This window comes from Podarcis filfolensis (assembly GCF_964270895.1).
Source record: "Podarcis filfolensis genome assembly, chromosome: 1".
Lineage (NCBI taxonomy): Eukaryota > Metazoa > Chordata > Lepidosauria > Squamata > Lacertidae > Podarcis > Podarcis filfolensis.
The window spans coordinates 132,761,564-132,782,052 of record NC_139604.1 but is presented as its reverse complement, the minus strand read 5'-3'; the positions used below and the strand labels follow the sequence as shown (position 1 = coordinate 132,782,052).

Genomic DNA, 20,489 nt, shown 5'->3' with positions numbered 1-20,489 from the left:
TTCCACCCAGTTATCTTGGGTGTTATATAGTGATCTACAGTACGATGCAGAAGCGCCAATGCAACCGTCGCCGCATTGAATTCACCGTTTTGAGCGTGTGTGATGGCCTGGGAATCAGATTCAGAGGCTGAACCTGAGGGATCCCAGCCTGCACAGGATTCCCTGCCTCCAGAACCAGCTGAACCGGGGCTGGGGCTTGAGCCTGAAGGGTCCTCACCTGTGCTGGATCCTCAGGTGCAGGCATCAGCTGAGTCTGCTCTGGCTCCTGAGGTGATGGAGGACCCCTTGCCTGCAGGTGCTCCACTCTCAGCCCCATCAGGGGAAGGTGAGGTTGCCTCTGAGTCCGGTAACTCTCCAGCCTCTCCTGAGCTGCAGAGGCTCAGGGCAGAGAGGCGGAGGGAACTAAGTTCCCGCAGGAGGAGTGCTCGCCTCCAGGCCAGGAGAGGCGAGTCACCTGTGGACCGGGGCCGCTCTATGCCTCAGGGCAGATAAAAGCCAGCCAGCCCAGTCCCAGGTTGCGGGAGCAACATTGTTGGTAGCCTGTTCCTGCTGGCACCCTGTCCTGCTCTTCTGCCAGAGTTCCTGATCCCACCCGACTCCCTGCCTTGGACCCCACTTCAGCCTTAATGGACAGCCTCCATACTGCACCCCCGACCTTGGACTGGACTCTGATCACGCCGCACGGTAACCCCCCGGGACCAGCACAGCGTGCCCCGGTGGCCGAGAGGCAGTCGAAGCGCTTACCTTCAGGATCTCATGGCTGTTCTCGATTCCTTCTTCATGCCAGGCGTCAAGGATCTGCTCTACCTCCGCGTAGCCCATTCCATCATCCAGGCTGGAGAAAACGCGGAAGCCGATGGTGCTTGTCATAGCCGAAGGCGTGGTGGTCCGCCTTCCGCATTCATCGAAGGACTAAGAATGGGAGAGAGAGAGAAAGAGAACCACAGGAATGTAGAGCTGGAAGGGATCTCTAGAGTCATCTAGTCCAGCCCCCTGCAATAATCGGTTGTGCTGAAATTCCAGCCCCCCAAAATTCCATTCCACCTAGAAAACTGGCATGTCAGGGAGAAGACTGGTCTGGAATTCTGCTTCCTAACATGCTAGATTTCTCAATGAAAGGAATTGTTTTTGACGGAGGAGACGTAGCAGAGGTATAACTTTAATATTTCCTGACAACCACTTGGATTTTTTACTGCAATCAAGCAGTACATATATTCTGGGGTTGTTTTTTTTAAAAAAACCCAAACAATTATTTCCTATTCCAATTTCCAAACAATTATATTCCTATTTTATTTACTCTGGACTACTATGCATGCTCAAGTAGGAAATAGTTTCTTTGTAGTTGGACCTTGCCAACAAAGGTCCGTATAGGTAAAGCGATGGTTTTCCCAGTAGTGATGTATGGAAGTGAGAGCTGGACCATAAAGAAAGCTGATTGGCGAAGAATGGATGCTTTAGAATTATGGTGCTGGAGGAGACTCTTGAGAGTCCCATGGACTGCAAGAAGATCAAACCTATCGATTCTGAAGGAAATCAGCCCTAAGTGCTCCCTGGAAGGACAAATCCTGAAGCTGAGGCTCCAATACTTTGGCCACCTCATGAGAAGAGAAGACTCCCTGGAAAAGACCCTGATGTTGGGAAAGATGGAGGGCACAAGGAGAAGGGGACGACAGAGGACAAGATGGTGGGACAGTGTTCTCGAAGCTACCAGCATGAGTTTGACCAAACTGCGGGAGGCAGTGGAAGACAGGAGTGCCTGGCGTGTTCTGGTCCGGGGGGTCAAGACTCAATAACTAAACAACAACACATATGCATGCTCAAGTAAGAAATAGTTTCTTTGTGGTTAAAAGAATTTCTTCTGATCTGACTTTGTCCCACGTTGTGGTTTTGAAATGCTCAGAGGAAATCTGATTGGTTCTTGCGAACACTGTGTAAAAAAGTTCTTTTGTGAATAAAACGACCTGGGCCGAGGGGTGGAGAGGGATTATTATACGCACTCCTCCCAGAGTCTTGATGGTCAAGCCTCGTGTGTATTCTATTAATCAGAGTCCAATCCTTCCTTGCTTTGGGAACGCTACACTTCGCACGTAATTTATACGTTAACTTTGCCAACTCCGCATAGCTCATCAGTTTTTCTTGCCATTGTTCTTTCGTTGGGATTTCCTCGTTCTTCCATCCTTGTGAAATCCAACTGATTTCAGACAATTGAGATGGTGGTGGGGAGGGGGGAGTACAGCTGAGGTTTCGCACCTGCATGGAGAGATGGCGCTTGAGTTGCCTGTAGGGGGTCGAAGCCGAAGGTGGGAGCGGCTTCCCGATTTTGAAGAAGCCGTAGAAAAAGTCTTCGATGCTCATCGTGCCGTCGTGCTCGAGGTTGCGGAAGACGTCCTCTGCCACCTGAGAAGGATCAAAATACACCCTCAGAGAGAGCAGAAAAAGGGGAGAACCACTGCTGGCCCCGACTTAGTGGAACGCTCTGTCACAAGAGACTAGGGCCCTGCGGGACTTGACATCTTTCCGCAGGGCCTGCAAGACAGAGCTGTTCCGCCTGGCCTTTGGTTTGGACTCAGTCTCACCCTTATGTTTCCCTCTCCTTATGGTCTTGATTTATCGGCTACTATAATGGGACGCGGGTGGCGCTGTGGGTTAAACCACAGAGCCTAGGACTTGCCGATCAGAAGGTCAGCGGTTTGAATCCCCAGGACGGGGTGAGCTCCCGTTGCTCGGTCCCTGCTCCTGCCAACCTAGCAGTTCGAAAGCACGTCAAAGTGCAAGTAGATAAATAGGTACCACTCCAGCGGGAAGGTAAACAGCGTTTCCGTGTGCTGCTCTGGTTCGCCAGAAGCGGCTTAGTCATGCTGGCCACATGACCTGGAAGCTGTACGCTGGCTCCCTCGGCCAGTAAAGCGAGATGAGCGCCGCAAACCCAGAGTCGGCCACAACTGGACCTAATGGTCAGGGGTCCCTTTACCTTTACCTTTATAAATGAAGCTGCATTTTAAATTGCATTTTAACCTGTATTTTAAATTGGTCCCCCCCTTTCCTCGAATTATGTTTTTGCTGTGATTTTATTGCTGTAAGCCGCCCTGAGCCTGGCTCTGGCTGGGGAGGTTGGGGTATAAATAAATTATTATTATTACTATTATTACTATTATTATTATTATTATTATATCTGCAGCCATGGCAGCCAGCCTGAATGGAGAAGAAGGGGAAGGTGCTCAGAACGGGTACCTGCATGTCAACATTCTGCAAGCCGTACTGTTTGCAAATGGAGACCAGCTTCTTCCTGCTGAGATGCCCATCTCTGGAGATGCCCAAGCTTTCGCAGACCTCGTGCAGCTTCTCCTCTATCCAGTCTTGAGTGGGGGAGATGTTTGGGGAGGCATTCAGGTCGTCGGGATTCCAGAATCTCAGCTGACCTTAAAGGGGGGGAAAGAAGAATAAGCTTGTCTTGAAAAAGAAACAAGGTTAAGAAGAAAAAAATATTAATATTACTATTAATAATATTAATAATATTGCTAGACAATAATATCTGTTTGTCTAGCAACAACTGAATTGATTCTAATATATTTCTCTCCACCCTCCCTTGCTCAGAGAGAGGAACCTGGGGCTGAACTCTGCACTGGAGCCTGATTCTGAGCTTTGCACTCCAGCATCCCTTGCGAGTTTGCAAAAGAAATTCTGGAGACCACGTGGGGAAGCCGCTCAAGGCAGCTAATGTCTTGGGACAGATCAGACCTCTCCATAAAAATCTATATAGCAAGCGTTAGTATGTGGAAGCAACCCAAGAGCATGTTGGGAAATAATCCCAACATTTTAAAATCCCACATTTTGAAATGGCCAGTTTTCAAGGCAGAGTGTGCTAGCTGCTCGTTTTGCAGCTCTGATTTGAAAGCGCAAGAACACTAAAAAAACCCCATTCATTTCCCACTCTATAGCTGCCCTCGCTAGAGTCCATTATACTTAAAACATTTATTTGTATTTATCAACTTAGGAGGAGGGAAACACCTTCTCCCTAACTCCATGAATTAAGACAAGATCCGCAGAGGGGCTACTGCCTTCCTCTCTTACCTTCCGCCTCATACTCTTCGCTGTCTTGGGATCTCCAGTGCTGAGAGAGAGAGAGAGAGAGAGAGAGAGAGAGAGAGAGAGAAACAGAAATCAGTTTCCTCTTTCAAATGCAGGTGTGGATAGTCTGAAAGACGGGGAAACCCCATTGTTAGCCCAGAACAACAAAACCAATCAAGAGTCTGATTTTGACACCTTAGGGACTAGTAGATTTATTGCAGAAGATGTTTTAGAAGCCAGACAGGCAGTGCCGGATTTACGTATAAGCTAAACAAGCTATAGCTTAGGGGCCCACTCTCTTGGGGGTCCCCAAAAAATTAAAAGGAAAAAATAACTGGATGTGCATTTCCAAAATATAAGATAAAAAACAAATAAAATAAAACCTACATACAGCAACAGTGTTTTGTGTTGTGTAGGCTCCTATGATGTAAGTCATGGGCCCCGCCTGCTCGCCTGCTCCCTAAAACATCACTGGTTTGCTCATTTCTATATACAGTGGTACCTTGGTTCTCAAACTTAATCCATTCCAGAAGTCTGCTCCAAAACCAAGGTGCGCTTTCCCATAGAAAGTAATGCAAATAAATTACCATATAGCATATATTCAACACAAAAAACAGTGACCATTTGTTGTTGACAAAGGACAGCTGGACATATAAAGGGCCCCATTACCTTCAGTAGGGACGCGGGTGGCGCTGTGGGTTAAACCACAGAGCCTAGGACTTGCCGATCAGAATGTCGGCGGTTCAAATCCCCACGACGGGATGAGCTTCTATTGCTCTGTCCCTGCTCTTGCCAACCTAGCAGTTTGAAAGCATGTCAAAGTGCAAGTAGATAAATAGGTACCGCTCCGGCGGGAAGGCAAACGGCGTTTCCGTGCACTGCTCTGGTTTGCCAGAAGCGGCTTAGTCATGCTGGCCACATGACCCGGAAGCTGTCTGCGGACAAATGCTGGTTCCCTCGGCCAATAAAGCGAGATGAGCGCTGCAACACCAGAGCCGGTCACGACTGGACCTAATGGTCAGGGGTCCCTTTACCTTTTATCTACAGTGGTACCTTGGTTCTCAAACTTAATCCGTTCTGGAAGTCTGTTCCAAAACCAAAGCGTTCCCAAGGTGCACTTTTCCATAGAAAGTAATGCAAATAAATTACCATATAGCATATATTCAACACAAAAAACAGTGACCATTTGTTGTTGACAAAGGACAGCTGGACATATAAAGGGCCCCTTTACCTTCAGTACCTTAGGGCCTCATCAAACCTAAATCTGGCCCTGCAGACAGGTATTATATGCTTAGGTGACTGCCTCCATGTATTTGACAGATTCAGACCACAAAAAAATTCCACCCCAACGCTGGGAGCGACTACCCTTTTTTGTGGTCCTGGCAGGGGAAGGCTTATACCTTCTTCTTCTTCTTCTTCTTCTTCTTCTTCTTCTTCTTCTTCTTCTGCGATTACTTATAGCCAAGTAAGATTGCCTTCCATAAACATGGTTTTAACAATGAGTCCATAAGTGACTGTGGAGGCCAATTCTGGATCCACACATCCTTCCACAGTGGGGACATTGGTTTCTGGGCAGGACTTGATCACAGTGTGGATTTGCCAAGCGTGCCTTCCTCCTAACGCGTTTCTCCCTTGTGTCCTGAGTTCGAGTGTCTTCAAAGCCCATGACACCTTTGGAAAAGGCTGTTCTCCAACTGGAGCGCTCGCAGGCCAGTGTTTCCCAGTTGTTAGTGTTTATACTACATTCTTAAAGATTTGCCTTGAGAGAGTCTGTAAACCTCTTTTGTTGACCACCAGCATTACCCTTCCCAGTTTTAAGTTCGGAATAGAGTAGTTGCTTTGGAAGACGATCATCAGGCATCCGCACAACATGACCAGTCTAACGAAGTCCACCCCAACCCCTATTTTCCAGTGTCAATTGTCCCCCTCCACTCTTGGGGCCATTTATAGCAATGAAGAAGGGGTTCCTGAGGGGTCCCCAGTTCCTTGTTACACAAATGCAGCAGAATAACCAGCTTCCCATCTCTGCCATTCTGTATGACGGGAAGGAACAAATGTACCGGTCTACCATGCAGGGTAGCTACCTTGATGCTTTTGAATTCTGGTGCTGGAGGAGACTCCTGAGAGTCCCATGGACTGCAAGAAGATCCAACCTCTCCATTCTGAAGGAAATCAACCCTGAGTGCTCACTGGAAGGACAGATCCTGAAGCTGAGGCTCCAAGACTTTGGCAACGTCACGAGAAGAGAAGACTCCCTGGAAAAGACCCTGATGTTGGGAAAGATGGGGGGCACAAGGAGAAGGGGACGACAGACTTCCGGGTTAGTGCGAACGACTAATGGCGGATTCCCTCCGAGCTCCGGAGGGAATCGGCTCTTCAGGAGTGGGGTCTTGCCGCTGCGGCGAAGCGGGGACCCTTAGAAATCACAGGCGCGGAAGCCTGTGAACTTGGTGACTCGGCGGGCACCATTTGCGCCCCCCCGACCTGTGAAGAAGCCTTTTTAAAGGCTTTGGAACGGGGGACGGGGTGAGTGGCACGGTGCCGAGAGTCGACTGCTTCTCCTGGGGAGTGAAGCCGCGAGCCATGGTCGGAGGGCGCTGACTTTTTCCTGTGAACAATCGGACCCTAAAAGTAACAACCCGTGAGTAGTACGGAAATTGGACTCTTTAAGGAAATTTTTTTTGGAATTTGGCACGATCGGGGAAGGCGCAAACAGGAAGTCCGCCTCCCCCCCTTGTAAAAGATCTAAAGCAAGGACTAGCGAACCAAAGTCGAGAGAATTGCCTTTTCGATAAAAGATATCAATTTCACGATTTGGCGATACAACAAGTAATTGTGCTGGAGGATAAGAGTTAATTTTGAGAATTGAAGTTCCACCCCCCCCCCCCCCGGACCCGGGAGTGATCCGTGAGAGAGCGTGCGGAGGAGACATAGAGAAGTTTGACAGCTGTCAAATTTAGCTGTCAAAAAGGAAAAAGAGAACTTTGTCTTTGCTGTTTCTGCTGGATACAGTTGCTGCAAGTCGGTTATATTTTGTTGAAAATAAGTAAGAATTGATACAAATAAACCTGACTTTTGGATTTCAACTGGAAATAATACTAAGTTACTAAATCCCTCTAGAGGAGGATTTGGGACACTACAAGAATGGCTGGAAAAGGGAAAATCCAGGCTGGGCTGGACAGAATATTTGTTCTCCTGGGAAAGTTACAAGGTCAAATTGAGGTTTTGTCTACAAACGTAGCAACCTTGAATTTAAAAGCAAATAACACTACGGAACTTGATAAGGACTTGACTCAGGAAGCCCATGCAGCTGGACAAAAAGAGGACTTTGAGAATTTTGAAAGTGTGGATAAAGAGATATATGTTGTTGTTCCTGAGGAGAAGGAAGGAGGAGCTGTAACCTTGCAAATGACAAAAGAGAGCCAAAGCCCAGATATCACACCCAAAAAGGGAAATAAAAAATCAAACCAAAGGCCCGACAGGATGATTACAAAGGAAAATAAGTACTGGATGATGAAATTCTGGTCTAAATTGGTGAAGGTGGAATGGAGAGATTCCTGTGTGTGGAGACCGGAAGATTTATGGATTACAAATCTGATTAAAGTGGAAGCTGGAGTGGTGACAATTGGACTTTTGGACCTTGCTTTTAAGTATGGAGGCCTGGCTGGAAGAAAATTGGATCTTGTTGAGACAGAGCTCCTCCGAAATTTGGAGTTTAATATTAAGGACTATCAAAAAAACCGGCAGAGAGGGGCTGAGAGAGAATTAAGAGCCTCGGACGTGAGATCTCCAGGCTGATAGAAGATTAAGACTGGACATTTGTTGGGGATCGAACCCGGGAAAGGGGGTGGTGGGGTCTGAGAATCCAAAGGGTGTATAACTATGATCTGTCTTATTTTTTTTGTTTGGTTAACAATATGAAAATTGGGAATCTCGTGGAATGGAATTAGGGTCGGCTTTAGGAAAAAGATTGGTGTAATGAGGTATAAATTTTTGATGTTTATAAGTTAAAATTAGTTAAAGGAAAATGAACTAAATATAAAAAGGTTAAAAATTGGGGATAGGAACTTGTTGAACAAACAACTTGAATTGGAATGCAAGAAGGGGAGGTGTGGGGAAGTCTGGGAAATATGGTAATGAAAAGATGAAACTAAAAACTTTAAATTTTTTTCTTTTTCTTTTTCTTTTTATTTTTTTTCTATTTTCTGTATTTTTTTGTTCTTTTTAATTTTCTCTGTATTGAATTTGAAAAATCCTAATAAATATTTCATTAAAAAAAAAAAAGGAGAAGGGGACGACAGAGGACGAGATGGTTGGACAGTGTTCTCAAAGCTACCAGCATGAGTTTGACCAAACTGTGGGAGGCAGTGGAAGACAGGAGTGCCTGGCGTGCTCTGGTCCAGGGGGTCACGAAGAGTCGGACACGACTAAACAACAACATCAACAACAAACCTTGCAGGGGGAGTTGAAATATTTACTGAAATCACAGCGTTCCAAGTGCTTGAAACATGCCTCCCTCCCTGCAGAATCACACGCTGTTTGCAGCAACTTGGAGCTTCTTCTCAGCTGCGACGGCAGGGGGTTGGACTAGATGACCCTCAGGGTACCTTTGCAGCTCTAGGATTCTGTGATTCTTCTAGAAAATGGGCAGAGGTAGAGGCCTCAAAACCTCCCTGCACAGCCGCATGGATTTACCCAGCGATGAGCAGCGCCCAGGGCAGGGGAATGAGGAAGAGGAAGAACCCCTTGCCTATATGCAATGCGTTCTACGTGGGGCTACCTTTGAAGGTGACCCGGAAACTACAACTAATCCAGAATGCGGCAGCTAGACTGGTGACTGGGAGCAGCTGCCGAGACCACATAACACCAGTCTTGAAAGACCTCCATTGGCTCCCAGTACGTTTCCAAGCACAATTCAAAGTGTTGGTGCTGACCTTGAAAGCCCTAAACAACCTCGGCCCAGTATACCTGAAGGAGCATCTCCACCCCCATCGTTCTGCCCGGACGCTGAGGTCCAGCGCGAGGGCCTTCTGGCGGTTCCCTCACTGCGAGAAGCTACATTACAGGGAACCAGGCAGAGGGCCTTCTCGGTAGTGGCGCCCTCCCTGTGGAACGCCCTCCCACCAGATGTCAAAGAGAACAACAACTACTGGACGTTTAGAAGACATCTGAAGGCAGCCCTCTTTAGGGAAGCTTTTAATGTTTGATGTACTACAGTATTTTAATATTTTTTTGGGAAGCCGCCCAGAGTGGCTGGGGAAGCCCAGCCAGATGGGCGGGGTATAAATAATAAATTATTATTATTATTATTACTACTACTACTACTACTACTACTACTACTACTACTACTACTACTATATCTAGGAAGCCAGAATCGGTGTCATTCCAAGGACACACCAGCTTGCGTCTCTCTCCTCTGGCTAAACATCTGTCTTTCCACACACAACACTTTTAGCTACTGTAGGAATCAGGCAGCAGCGGCTCCTCCCCTCTCTCCAAGCGCCAGGCAAAGATAATGGCTGGTTTATTTTTAAAACGGGCATCAAAGCAGTTCATATGCGTTTTTGAAATGATACAACATCCCCTTTCCTCCACTGGGAGATCCACCCCCTCAGCCGCTCACGGAACAATTCACTCCTTATTTATACAAAGCTGCAACCCGCCCCCCCCCATAATAACCACACACACACAACCCAGGCTCAAGCTTCCAAAAGGGCGGAATTGGCCGTTAACATTCCTCCGTTTAAAAGATGCTCATTTAAAAAAAAATTGCATTCATGTGACTGATGCATTTGAAAGCAGAGCCACCGAGCGCTCGGCAAAAGCTCTGGCGTCACGAAAATAATAATGCTTCTCATTCAGATTACGGCTAAAAATGCCATTAATCTACTGGAGTAGCCATGGAAACTGGATTAGGTCACTCTACTTTTCAGAACTCCTGTTGCATGCTCCTGCTCCATAATCTGAAAGATTAGGAAGTGGGGGGGTGAGGGAGACCCCAAACTCAAGCAGGAAAGTACACAGGTCTTGGGCTGAGATCCACCTCCATCATTCAGCCCAGACATGGAGGTCCAGCTTCGAAGGCCTTCTGGCGCTTCCTTCACTGCGAGAAGTGAAGTTACAGGGAACCAGGCAGAGGGCCTTCTTGGTGGTGGTGCCCGCCTTGTGGAACACCCTCCCGTCAGATGTCAAGGCAATAAACAACTATCTGACTTTTAGAAGACATCTGAAGGCAGCCCTGTTTAGGGAAGTTTTTAATGTTTAATGCTGTATTGTGTTTTTAATATTTTGTTGGAAGCCGCCCAGAGTGGCTGGGGAAACCCAGCCAGATGGGTGGGGTATAAATAACAAATTTATTTACAGGTAGGTAGTCGTGTTGGTCTGCCGTAGTCGAAACAAAACAATAATAATAATAAAATCCTTCCAGTAGCACCTTAGAGACCAACTAAGTTTGTTACCGGTATGAGCTTTCGTATCTGAAGAAGTGTGCATGCACACGAAAGCTCATACCAATAACAAACTTAGTTGGTCTCTAAAGTGCTACTGGAAGGAATTTTTTTATTTAATAAAATTATTAGGGAAGCTTTTAATGTTTGATGCATTACTGTATTTTAATATTGTGTTGGAAGCTGCCCAGACTGGGCGGGGTATAAATAATAACATCATCATCATCATCATCATCATCATCATCATCATTATTATATTCTAAGAGCAGTATTGTCTGTGCTGATTGGCAGCCGCTCTCCAGAATTTCAGACAGCACATTCCCTGTCCAACCACCAGGGATGCCTGGAACCCGCAAAACTCCATCATTGATTATAGCACAGCCCACAAGCTCCCCAATGGGAACTCGTCAGGCATAATTTCCTCCCAAAATGCTGGCTCTCCAGGCACCAGCTCCCCTCTGCATTGAGGGAGGGTATGTACCTGACTGAGGTCCACTCCTGATTTCATCTCAGGGAGAATCCCAGAGGGCAGGTCATAGGGAACAGGCTTTCACAATGATTTCTCAGTGACTTTGGGGTTTGCCTCAAGGGGCTGATTTTGGAAACACTTAAACATGCACCAAGATTACAGTTCGTGAAGCAGTATATTTTTTAACCATGTTCTTCCAGAACTTTTTAATTAATTTATTCCTGGCATGGAACCTGGGCCCTGACACAGAGCAAACCTACCAAATTCCATTGCTTTCAAATCGGGGGGGGGGGGGGGTATTTCCAGGAGATAGCTCAGCCTCCCCTCATCTGTCCAGGAAGTAAAATGTAAACACAACATGTGACAGCCTGACGCCTGACGCACTGAATGCACAGAGGGTTTTGCAAAAAAACCAAACACGCTCTCTCCAAGGTCACAGATTTGAGCGCAGAAACTGGGGGCTGATTTGGCCAACCGAGTTCACAAAGAATCCTAATAATAATTTTTTTAAGCAGCCTAAAGATTTGTTAAACATTGTGTCAATCAGCCTGCTCTACTTTAGAGGCAGCGGAATTAAGGAATTAGGGAAAACTGGTTTCTCGTTTTCCTCAAATGACCTGTGATGATAAAAAAAAGAGGCTGGAATGCAGAAAGGAAGAATGCAGGCAACTCTTTCTGGCACCAGACAAAAAGGAAAGAGGGACATTTGCTTTGCATTTCACAAACAAGGTGAAACTGGGAGTAAAAATGATCACACACAGAGAGAAGCTTGCGTATGGCCTTGTCCACTGTGGTTCAGAACAAACAAATCCTTTAATATGGGGTTGCCCAGCGTGGTATCTGGGACCCCATAGCATCCTTCAGTGAACATGGATACATTTTTCTCCTTGGAAAAGGCTCAAATTAATTCTGCTGGCTCCATCTTTCACAAGATTGCTTGAAAAAGGGGGATGTACATGTATATAGGGACACGGGTGGCGCTGTGGGTTAAACCACTGAGCCTAGGACTTGTCGATCAGAAGGTCGGCGGTTCGAATCCCCACAACAGGGTGAGCTCCCATTGCTCGGTCCCTGCTCCTGCCAACCTAGCAGTTTGAAATCATGTCAAAGTGCAAGTAGATAAATAGGTACCGCTCTGGCAGGAAGGTAAACGGCGTTTCCGTGCGCTGCTCTGGTTCGCCACAAGCGACTTAGTCATGCTGGCCACATGACCCAGAAGCTGTACGCCGGCTCCCTCGGCCAATAAAGTGAGATGAGCGCCGCAACCCCAGAGTCAGCCACAACTGGACCTAATGGTCAGGGGTCCCTTTACCCTTTACCTTACATGTATATGCTTTTTCTGGTGGGGGAAGAATTCACTGGGGAAGGAGCATGGGAGTAGCCAAGGGGGGCAGCTGCCCCTCAAATCCTCAAGTATTGAAAAATGTTAAAAATAATTAACTGAGGTTCTGCCGCCCTAGCAGAAGCCTGCCCTCTGTAATATCCTCTTTGGGGGAAATCTCCCAATTTAAAAAATCATGGCTGTGCTCATGGAAGAAGCGAGAGAAGCAGCCAGAAGTGGAGTCGCATCCATAGCACTCACTCAAAAATCCAGAGGTTTCCACAAGCCCAAAAGGGACTGGCAGCCTCTGGATTCAACCATCCATTTCTCCAGCCTAGACAGAACACAGCAGCAGCATGTTTGCAAAGAGTTGCAGAATATGCGCACTTCCTGGGCGGCACAGCTGGGCCCCTGAGCAGTGACACCAGGTTCAAATTCTGCCTGCGATGGCAACTTGTATGCATAGGGAGATGGCAGGCAATGGTTGCACCTTCCCACATGGGAACAGTCGAAGGGTATGGGCTGGAAGTCACACAGGTGCGCACAATGCGCAAAAATATGTGGGTGTGTCAAGAGCCAGCGTGGTGTAGTGGTTAAGAGCGGTAGACTCGTAATCTGGTGAACTGGGTTCGATTCCCCGCTCCTCCACATGCAGCTGCTGGGTGACCTTGGGCCAGTCACACTTCTCTGAAGTCTCTCAGCCCCACTCACCTCACAGAGTGTTTGTTGTGGGGGAGGAAGGGAAAGGAGATTGTTAGCTGCTTTGAGACTCCTTAGGGTAGTGATAAAGCGGGATATCAAATCCAAACTCCTCTTCTTCTCAAGAGAGCAGATGATTCAGCTGGTTTTCTCCTACAGCAGTTGCTTCTAAGGTGCTGTTCTGAAATATATGTGTATATACATGGCTGGGTATGGTTTATATGGATTTGCAATAGTAGCAATGCATAACAAGGAACTTAGGAAGCTGCCGTACACAGAGTCAGACCACCCAGTCCGTCTAGCTCAGGACTGTCTACACTGTGAATGATGTGAATTGAAGCAGGGACGTTTTGCATGGAAAATAGATGCTGTGCCTCTCAGCAAACCAATTAAAATGGTTTCACAAGCAACAATTTCTGAAAGAGTGTGCATATAAATGTATGATCACAGTGTGTGCATATATACAGTGGTACCTCTGGATGCGAACGGGATCTGTTCCGAAGCCCTGTTTGCTTCCTGAAGCGAACGCAACCCGCCTCTGCGCGTGCACGGGACGCGATTCACGGTGTCTGTGCATGCGTGTGACGTCATTTTGAGCATCTGCACGGGTCACGATTCGCTGTGTCTGCGCATGCGTGTGATGTAATTTTGAGTGTCTGCGCATGCGCAGGTCACGATTCGCTGTGTCTGCGCATGCGTGTGACATCATTTTGAGCATTTGTGCATGCGCGAGCGGCGAAACCCAGAAGTACCACGTTCCGTTACTTCCGGGTCGCCGCAGAGTGCAACCGGAAAATGCTCAACCCGAAGCTACTTTAACCCGAGGTATGACTGTATATGTCTCATTTTTATTACAAATGCTATAGTATCTTTCCAAATAAACCCTGTGGGGTGTAGCCCAGTTTCTTAGAATTCTCTCCCTAGATAAGATTCTTTGTCCTCTAACCTTAGGAGGATGCAACTGTTGAAGGTTTAGGGAAAGGGAACACAGCGGAGACTAATAATAATAATAATTAATAATAATAATAATAATAATAATAATAATAATAATAATAATAATACACCTTACAAGCAGTCACAAAAGTTTTAAGGAGAATTGGAGGGGGGGGACCAGGGGATAAATACAAAAAAACCTGTGAGGCCTTTCTGCACAACGTTTCTCCGCCCCCTACCACAAAAAAGGCCATTCTCAAAAAACCCCGCAAAAACATTCCGAAAATCCAGAACCTGCAGGAAGATTCTGTGAGCACCTGCCAACTTCGGTTTAATTCTTATTTATTTATTTATTTGAATGACATTGTTTTAATGAAAACCCCAGTTCTCAAGCTTTTCCCATACAAGAACTACAAAATAAATGCCTCATTGGGCTGGAGCAGTAAAAGGCAATGGTTCACCAATCTGATCTGCAGTCAATAGTGCGGAACACAGCTGCGTAGGCACTAATTTCAATTTCTTCCAGGAACGTCCAAATTAATCACTCCCCTCAAATTTCTAATTTTTAAAATTCACAATATTTGCATAGATATATTATTACAAGCTTGGCTTTGAACAATTCTAACACAACATGCAATTTAATAGTCACATTAGGCAACAGTCACAAGAGGGGCAACTTACTATACTTTTAATGTACTGCTGTAAGCACCGCTTCCTATTCAAATGAAGTGTGTAATTTCACTTTGGTTTAATTCTGACGGCCAATTGCCAGGAGCAAAGCTGGCCATCAAAGCTCTCCCAATGGCACTCCAGTTGCTTCTGCAAGCATCCCCTCTAAACCCGCTCAGATTAAGGGCCCCCCATTGTATACAGACACCAACCTCCTCGGCTGGCTTAGCTCCACACACACACACACACACACACATCCTCATTACCATAGCCCAGGCTCAAGACAAGAGCCCATTGTGAAGAGGAGGCAAATGAGGCGAGAGGTCAAGCCACCCCCAAAATGGCGCCCCAGAAGGCAAGCCGTCGGCCGGGAGACAAAAGGGGCTCCGTTGTCACTCCAGGTATCCTGGCCCAGATGGCTGTTCTTCTGCAGCTGGATGAAGGTCACGCACATTACTAGCTCAGCCGCCCTGGATTCCAGGAGCGCATTATTCCGATAGACGCCCAGCCCAGCCCTCGCTGCCTTGGAGAACAGATGGCCCCCAAGTTGCACAATGACCAGGCTCAAGACCCGTGGAAGCATCTGCATTCTCGCCCAGAGAAATCTCCTCGCCCTCCCGGCTCCCACCCGGCCATCTGCTGCCGGAAGACGGACCTTTTCTTCTCTCCAGGAATATATATTGTCATTTAAAAGCGGCCGGGGTGGGGCTGGGGAGCTCCCCCCAACGGGCTTTGTCTTGCAGCACAAACACACAAGATTTTTTGGGGGGGAGGCCCTGCGATAAATCAAGAGCCCGGTTATGGGTTCGAGTGGCAGGCCCGAAGGCACGTGCGCTGGGCTGTTCCTCTTGCTGGACTGTGCAAATTTGCTTTGGTTTGTTTGTTTTTTCATGGCAGCCCTTAGATGCTGCTTGCTTGCAATAAAACCTCTAAGTGGCTTACAAAGAAACCTGCCGACGTTAAAATGACCGGTAAGAGAAAGCTGAAAGCAAGTATGTAAAAACTGAAATCAGGAGCGAGCGAAAGTGATTGGAAGACATGCCAGAATTCTATAGGTGTGGAAAGCTTGCAACAACAACAAGAAGAAGTTTCAAGCAAACACGAAAAAGGGTATAGTTATTTCAGTAGGTAAGGAGCTCCAAAATCTGGGTGTTGCCACACTAAAATATTGATTTCTTACAACATTCTTTCACTGCAACAGAACCAGTGCCATACTTTGGGGATTTGGTATCCTGTTTTATGGCTTTATATTGATTTATTGTCTTTGTTTCATATATTCTATGTTGCACACCACTTTAGCTTTTTAAAAAATATATGAATAAGTTTATTTAACTTAGTATTTAACATTAAATAATAACAACAATACAGTGGTACCTCGGTTTACGAACTTAATCCATTCCAGAAGTCCGTTGTTAAACCAAAGCGTTCTTAAACCAAGGCGTGCTTTCTCAAAGCAGCGGGGGACTCAATTTATAAATGAAACACACTCAACATGTTCTGCTTCCAAGACAAAGTTCACAAACCAAAACACCTACTTCTGGGTTTGCAGCGTTGATAAACTAAGCTGTTCTTAAACCAAGGTACCACTGTACTCAGTGAATCTTCACTGATGCACATTGGCCTTTTTGGATCACAGCGTTCTCCTTTTGTGGGGAAAAGGGGGACTTTATTTGACTGGATCAACATTTAAGGCTCGCCATTTTCAACCCCCAGAAAAACCGGGAACTTCACATCAAGTCCTTGGGAGTGCGGGGCGCAGAGCAGCATATGTTGGTCCCAGGGCAGTGCTTGGCAGGCTGGGTTGCAAAATGTTCATGGCTTGCTTTCAACGTCTCAGCCTGGTTCCACCTCCCTCTCCCCGACTGCTGAAGCTTATCTGTGGAACTGCACGCCGGTTGGTTTTCAGGCAGTACAGTGGTACGTCAGGTTAAGTACTTAATTCGTTCCAGAGGTCCATACTTAACCTGAAACACCACTTTAGCTAATGGGACCTCCTGCTGCCACCGCGCCACCGGAGCACAATTTCTGTTCTCATCCTGAAGCAAAGTTCTTAACCCAAGGTACTATTTCTGGGTTAGCGGAGTCTGTAACCTGAAGCGTATGTAACCTGGGGTACCACTGTATAAAAACACGTACAGAATTCATTACCACCACATTTGACCAGGCCCAGTAGCTTATTATACGTTCCATCTACACGCATCAGTCACATCAACCTTCCAGAATTAGAGTCCGTGAATGCTGGCGTTAAAGAGCAGCAGCTCTTGTATCATTCCTGGAGGCTGACCACTGTTGGGAGTCAGAACACTGGGCTACATTGACTTTGCATCCAGCTCTTGCCTTCTTATCAGCTGTGCTACTGCATAGCCTGGCCCATCCAGAAGGTGGCATGCAGCACATCCTCTTAAGACTGGAGGCTGTTTTTTTTTTAATTATTATTAAAGCATTTCTTGGTTTACAAAAGCATGTGCAATCTCTCTCTCTCTTTTTTCAAGTAACATTTTTTACAGATCAGTTTCATTTGTTGAGACATTAGGAAGAAAAGGGGGAAAGAGGTGAAGGGAGGAAAATGTGAGTGGGGTTGGGGTCGGGTGGCAATGTTTCTATTTTGCTTGATATATGTGGAGTTTTGTGTCAATGTCGCTTGTGTAGGTTGTCTGCTATTCACTTGTGTTTCTTTGGTGGTGAGAGAGGTTGGGGTTGGCCTAGGGTGTGGTTGTTTGTTTGTGGTTGGCTGTGGTGATCTTTGTTTTCATGTGTGAGTGGGGTGATTGGGTGTTTGGGATCAGGTTAGCCATATAGACAGCATCTTAAAAAGCAGAGACATCACCTTGCCGACAAAGGTCCGTATAGTTAAAGCTCTGGTTTTCCCAGTAGTGATGTATGGAAGTGATAGCTGGACCATAAAGAAGGCTGATCGCCGAAGAATGGATGCTTTTGAATTGTGCTGCTGGAGGAGACTCTTGAGAGTCCCATGGACTGCAAGAAGATCAAACCGATCCATTCTTAAGGAAATCAGCCCTGAGTGCTCACTGGAAGGACAGATCCGCAAGCTGAGGCTCCAAGACTTTGGCCACCTCATGAGAAGAGAAGACTCCCTGGAAAAGACCCTGATGTTGGGAAAGATGAAGGGCAGAAGGAGAAGGGGACGACAGAGGACGAGATAGTGGGACAGTGTTCTCGAAGCTACCAGCATGAGTTTGACCAAACTGCGGGAGGCAGTGGAAGACAGGAGTGCCTGGCGTGCTCTGGTCCAGGGGGTCACGAAGAGTCAGACACGACTAAACGACTAAACAACAACAAGCCATATTGATTTGTATGTTGCTGGTGGATTTTTGTCATTGTCTTGCTGGGCTGTGTATGTGATAAAGGGGAGACTGGAGGCTGTTTTGAAAGTGAAGTAACATTTCCGTGTCCTATGGAGGGGACATTCTCCCTAGGACCACCATCGCTGCATGGCTACCACAAACGACAGAAGAGTGTGGTACCCAGGTCTAGAAAATGCTTTGCTCCTGGAGGCCGTATGTGGCACAGGTTGGATATAATCGTGAAGGTGGAGTCATCAGGATGGAAGTCTGGGAGATTAATCAGCCAATCCCCGCTTCCTGGAGCAGGCCTATGGCTTTGTTCACACATTACACTGGACCCAGGTACAAGCTGTTTCTACACATCTACAAGCGTCCGTGTGAAAGACTGTGGAATTCTTGATGTGTTCAGCTCAGTATTGTGTACAAGAGGTATGAAGCCCTTTGAACATTACATGCCAACAGCAGCAATATTAAGAGATCAAAATGTTGAACTTTTTATAGAAGGATGGAGGCCTTTATGGACTATTTGGAAAAGCACTGCAAACAAGTGAAATTGCGGGCAGGATTCGAGATAGGAACAGCGGAAGAAAAATGATAAAGTAATTGCAATCGAGGGATATTGGTAATAGATGAGAATTCAATATTTAACAAAGTAGAAAATAGATTCAGGTAGGTAGCTGTGTTGGTCTGACGCAGTCGAAATAAATAAAAAAATAAGAAAATTGTCCAGTAGCACCTTAGAGACCAACTAAGTTTGTTCTGGGTATAAGCTTTCGTGTGCATACACACTTCTTCAGTAGAAATTAGTTTGAATACAAACACTGTGGGGATAGGAAGTCACTGCATGAAACAATGTAACTATTTAATTTGTAAAAATTTGGAAATTCAATAAAAATTATACAGTCGTACCTTGGACGTTGAACAGAATCCGTTCCGGAAGTCTGTTTGGCTTCCAAAATGTTTGGAAACCAAAGCGCCGCTTCTGATTGGCTGCAGGAAGGTCCTGCAGCCAATCGGAATCCCTGTCAGACATTTGGCTTCCAAAAATAGTTCACAAACTGGAACAGCCACTTCCGGGTTTGCGGCGTTCGGGAGCCAAAACGTTCGAGAACCAAGCTGTTCGAAAACCAAGGTACGACTGTATAGGGAAAAGAGAACATTACATGTGAATAAGCGTACAAGTGTACAGCTCAACTATTGTGTACTTGGATTATACACTCGAACGGAACATGTGAACACCCCTTAGTTGCCACTGGTGCCTAGCAAGTCACACTCTGGCTGCCCCACCCATCCCATAAAGACAAGTTAACACCTTCAAATAAAACCTTCAATGTAAGAAGAGGCTGCTGGATCAGGCGAGTGGCCCATCTAGTCCAGCAAACCGTTCTGACAATGGCCAATCAGATGCCTGTGGGAAGCCTGGAAGCAGGATTCGAACACAACACACACTTCTCAGCAACTGATATTTTGAGGCACAATAGAGGAGGCAGAACACAGCTAACCTTCCCATTCAGAGACAGCATCTTTCTCTATGCCAGAGGAATGGAAACGATAAGGAATTGTGGTAGAGCACCACTGCACATCAGGGACACGGGTGGCGCTGTGGGTTAAACCACAGAGCCTAGGACTTGCCGATCAGAAAGTTGGCAGTTCGAATCCCCACGACGGGGTGAGCTCCCATTGCTCGGTCCCTGCTCCTGCCAACCTAGCAGTTCAAAAAATGTCAAAGTGCAAGCAGATAAATAGGTACCACTCTGGCAGGAAGGTAAACGGCGTTTCTGTGCGCTGCTCTGGTTCGCCAGAAGCGGCTTAGTCATGCTGGCCACATGACCCGGAAGCTGTACGCCGGCTCCCTCGGCCAATAAAGCGAGATGAGCACTGCAACCCCAGAGTCGGCCACAACTGGACCTAAGGGTCAGGGGTCCCTTTACCTTTTTACCACTGCACATGGATCCAGAGTCAATATCAGAAATAAGCAAACATATGCAAATATTTGCTTAACGAGCATTGCTTCCATGTACTGCAGAATGTTGTTTTCTTGGCAAGGAATTTCGCTTTATTTTTCTAAGCTGAGCATGCACAGAGCCCAGAAAATAATCCTGCATCTTGGGAGAAGGAAAAAGTGAGCGACGGTTCAGAACAGCTGCTAATAATGTCAAGAGGGAACAGAAAAGAGCGGACTTCAAAATCGGAGGCTGTTCTGTTTTGCCCTGGCATGAGGGGATTAGGGGTCTGCTCTCTTTTTGCAATTAAAGCCAGCATTTTTTAAAAAAGGTAAAGGACCCCTTCAGTTAAGTCCAGTCGTGAACGACTCTGGGGTTGCGGCACTCATCTCGCTTTTCTGGCCGAGGGAGCTGGTGTTTGTCCACAGACACTTTTTCCGGGTCATGTGGCCAGCAGGACTAAGCCACTCTGGAGAAACCAGAGCAGCGCATGGAAACTCCGTTTACTGTCCCACCCGAGCGGTACCTATTTATCTACTCGCACTGGTGTGCTTTCGAACTGCTAGGTTGGCAGCAGCTAGGACAGAGCAACGGGAGCTCAACCCATTGTGAGGATTCAAACCGCCGACCTTCCGA

At 46.7% G+C, this 20,489-nt stretch overlaps 1 protein-coding gene across 28 annotated transcripts in view; it reads right to left on the bottom strand.

Annotated features, from left to right (window-relative positions):
* Positions 1-20,489, bottom strand: part of NIN (ninein) — a 134,733-nt gene that overhangs the window by 54,474 nt on the left and 59,770 nt on the right. For all 28 annotated transcript variants that reach the window (XR_014546965.1, XR_014546966.1, XR_014546967.1 and 25 more), the window contains 4 exons: positions 4,072-4,111; positions 3,232-3,419; positions 2,251-2,397; positions 745-912 (listed from right to left, as the gene is read on the bottom strand). Coding sequence is in view for 22 of the 28 variants with exons in the window: in XM_083608849.1 (XP_083464975.1) it covers positions 745-912; positions 2,251-2,397; positions 3,232-3,419; positions 4,072-4,111 (543 nt within the window). In the remaining 6 variants the exon portion in view is untranslated. The remainder of the gene's footprint in view (positions 1-744; positions 913-2,250; positions 2,398-3,231; positions 3,420-4,071; positions 4,112-20,489) is intronic.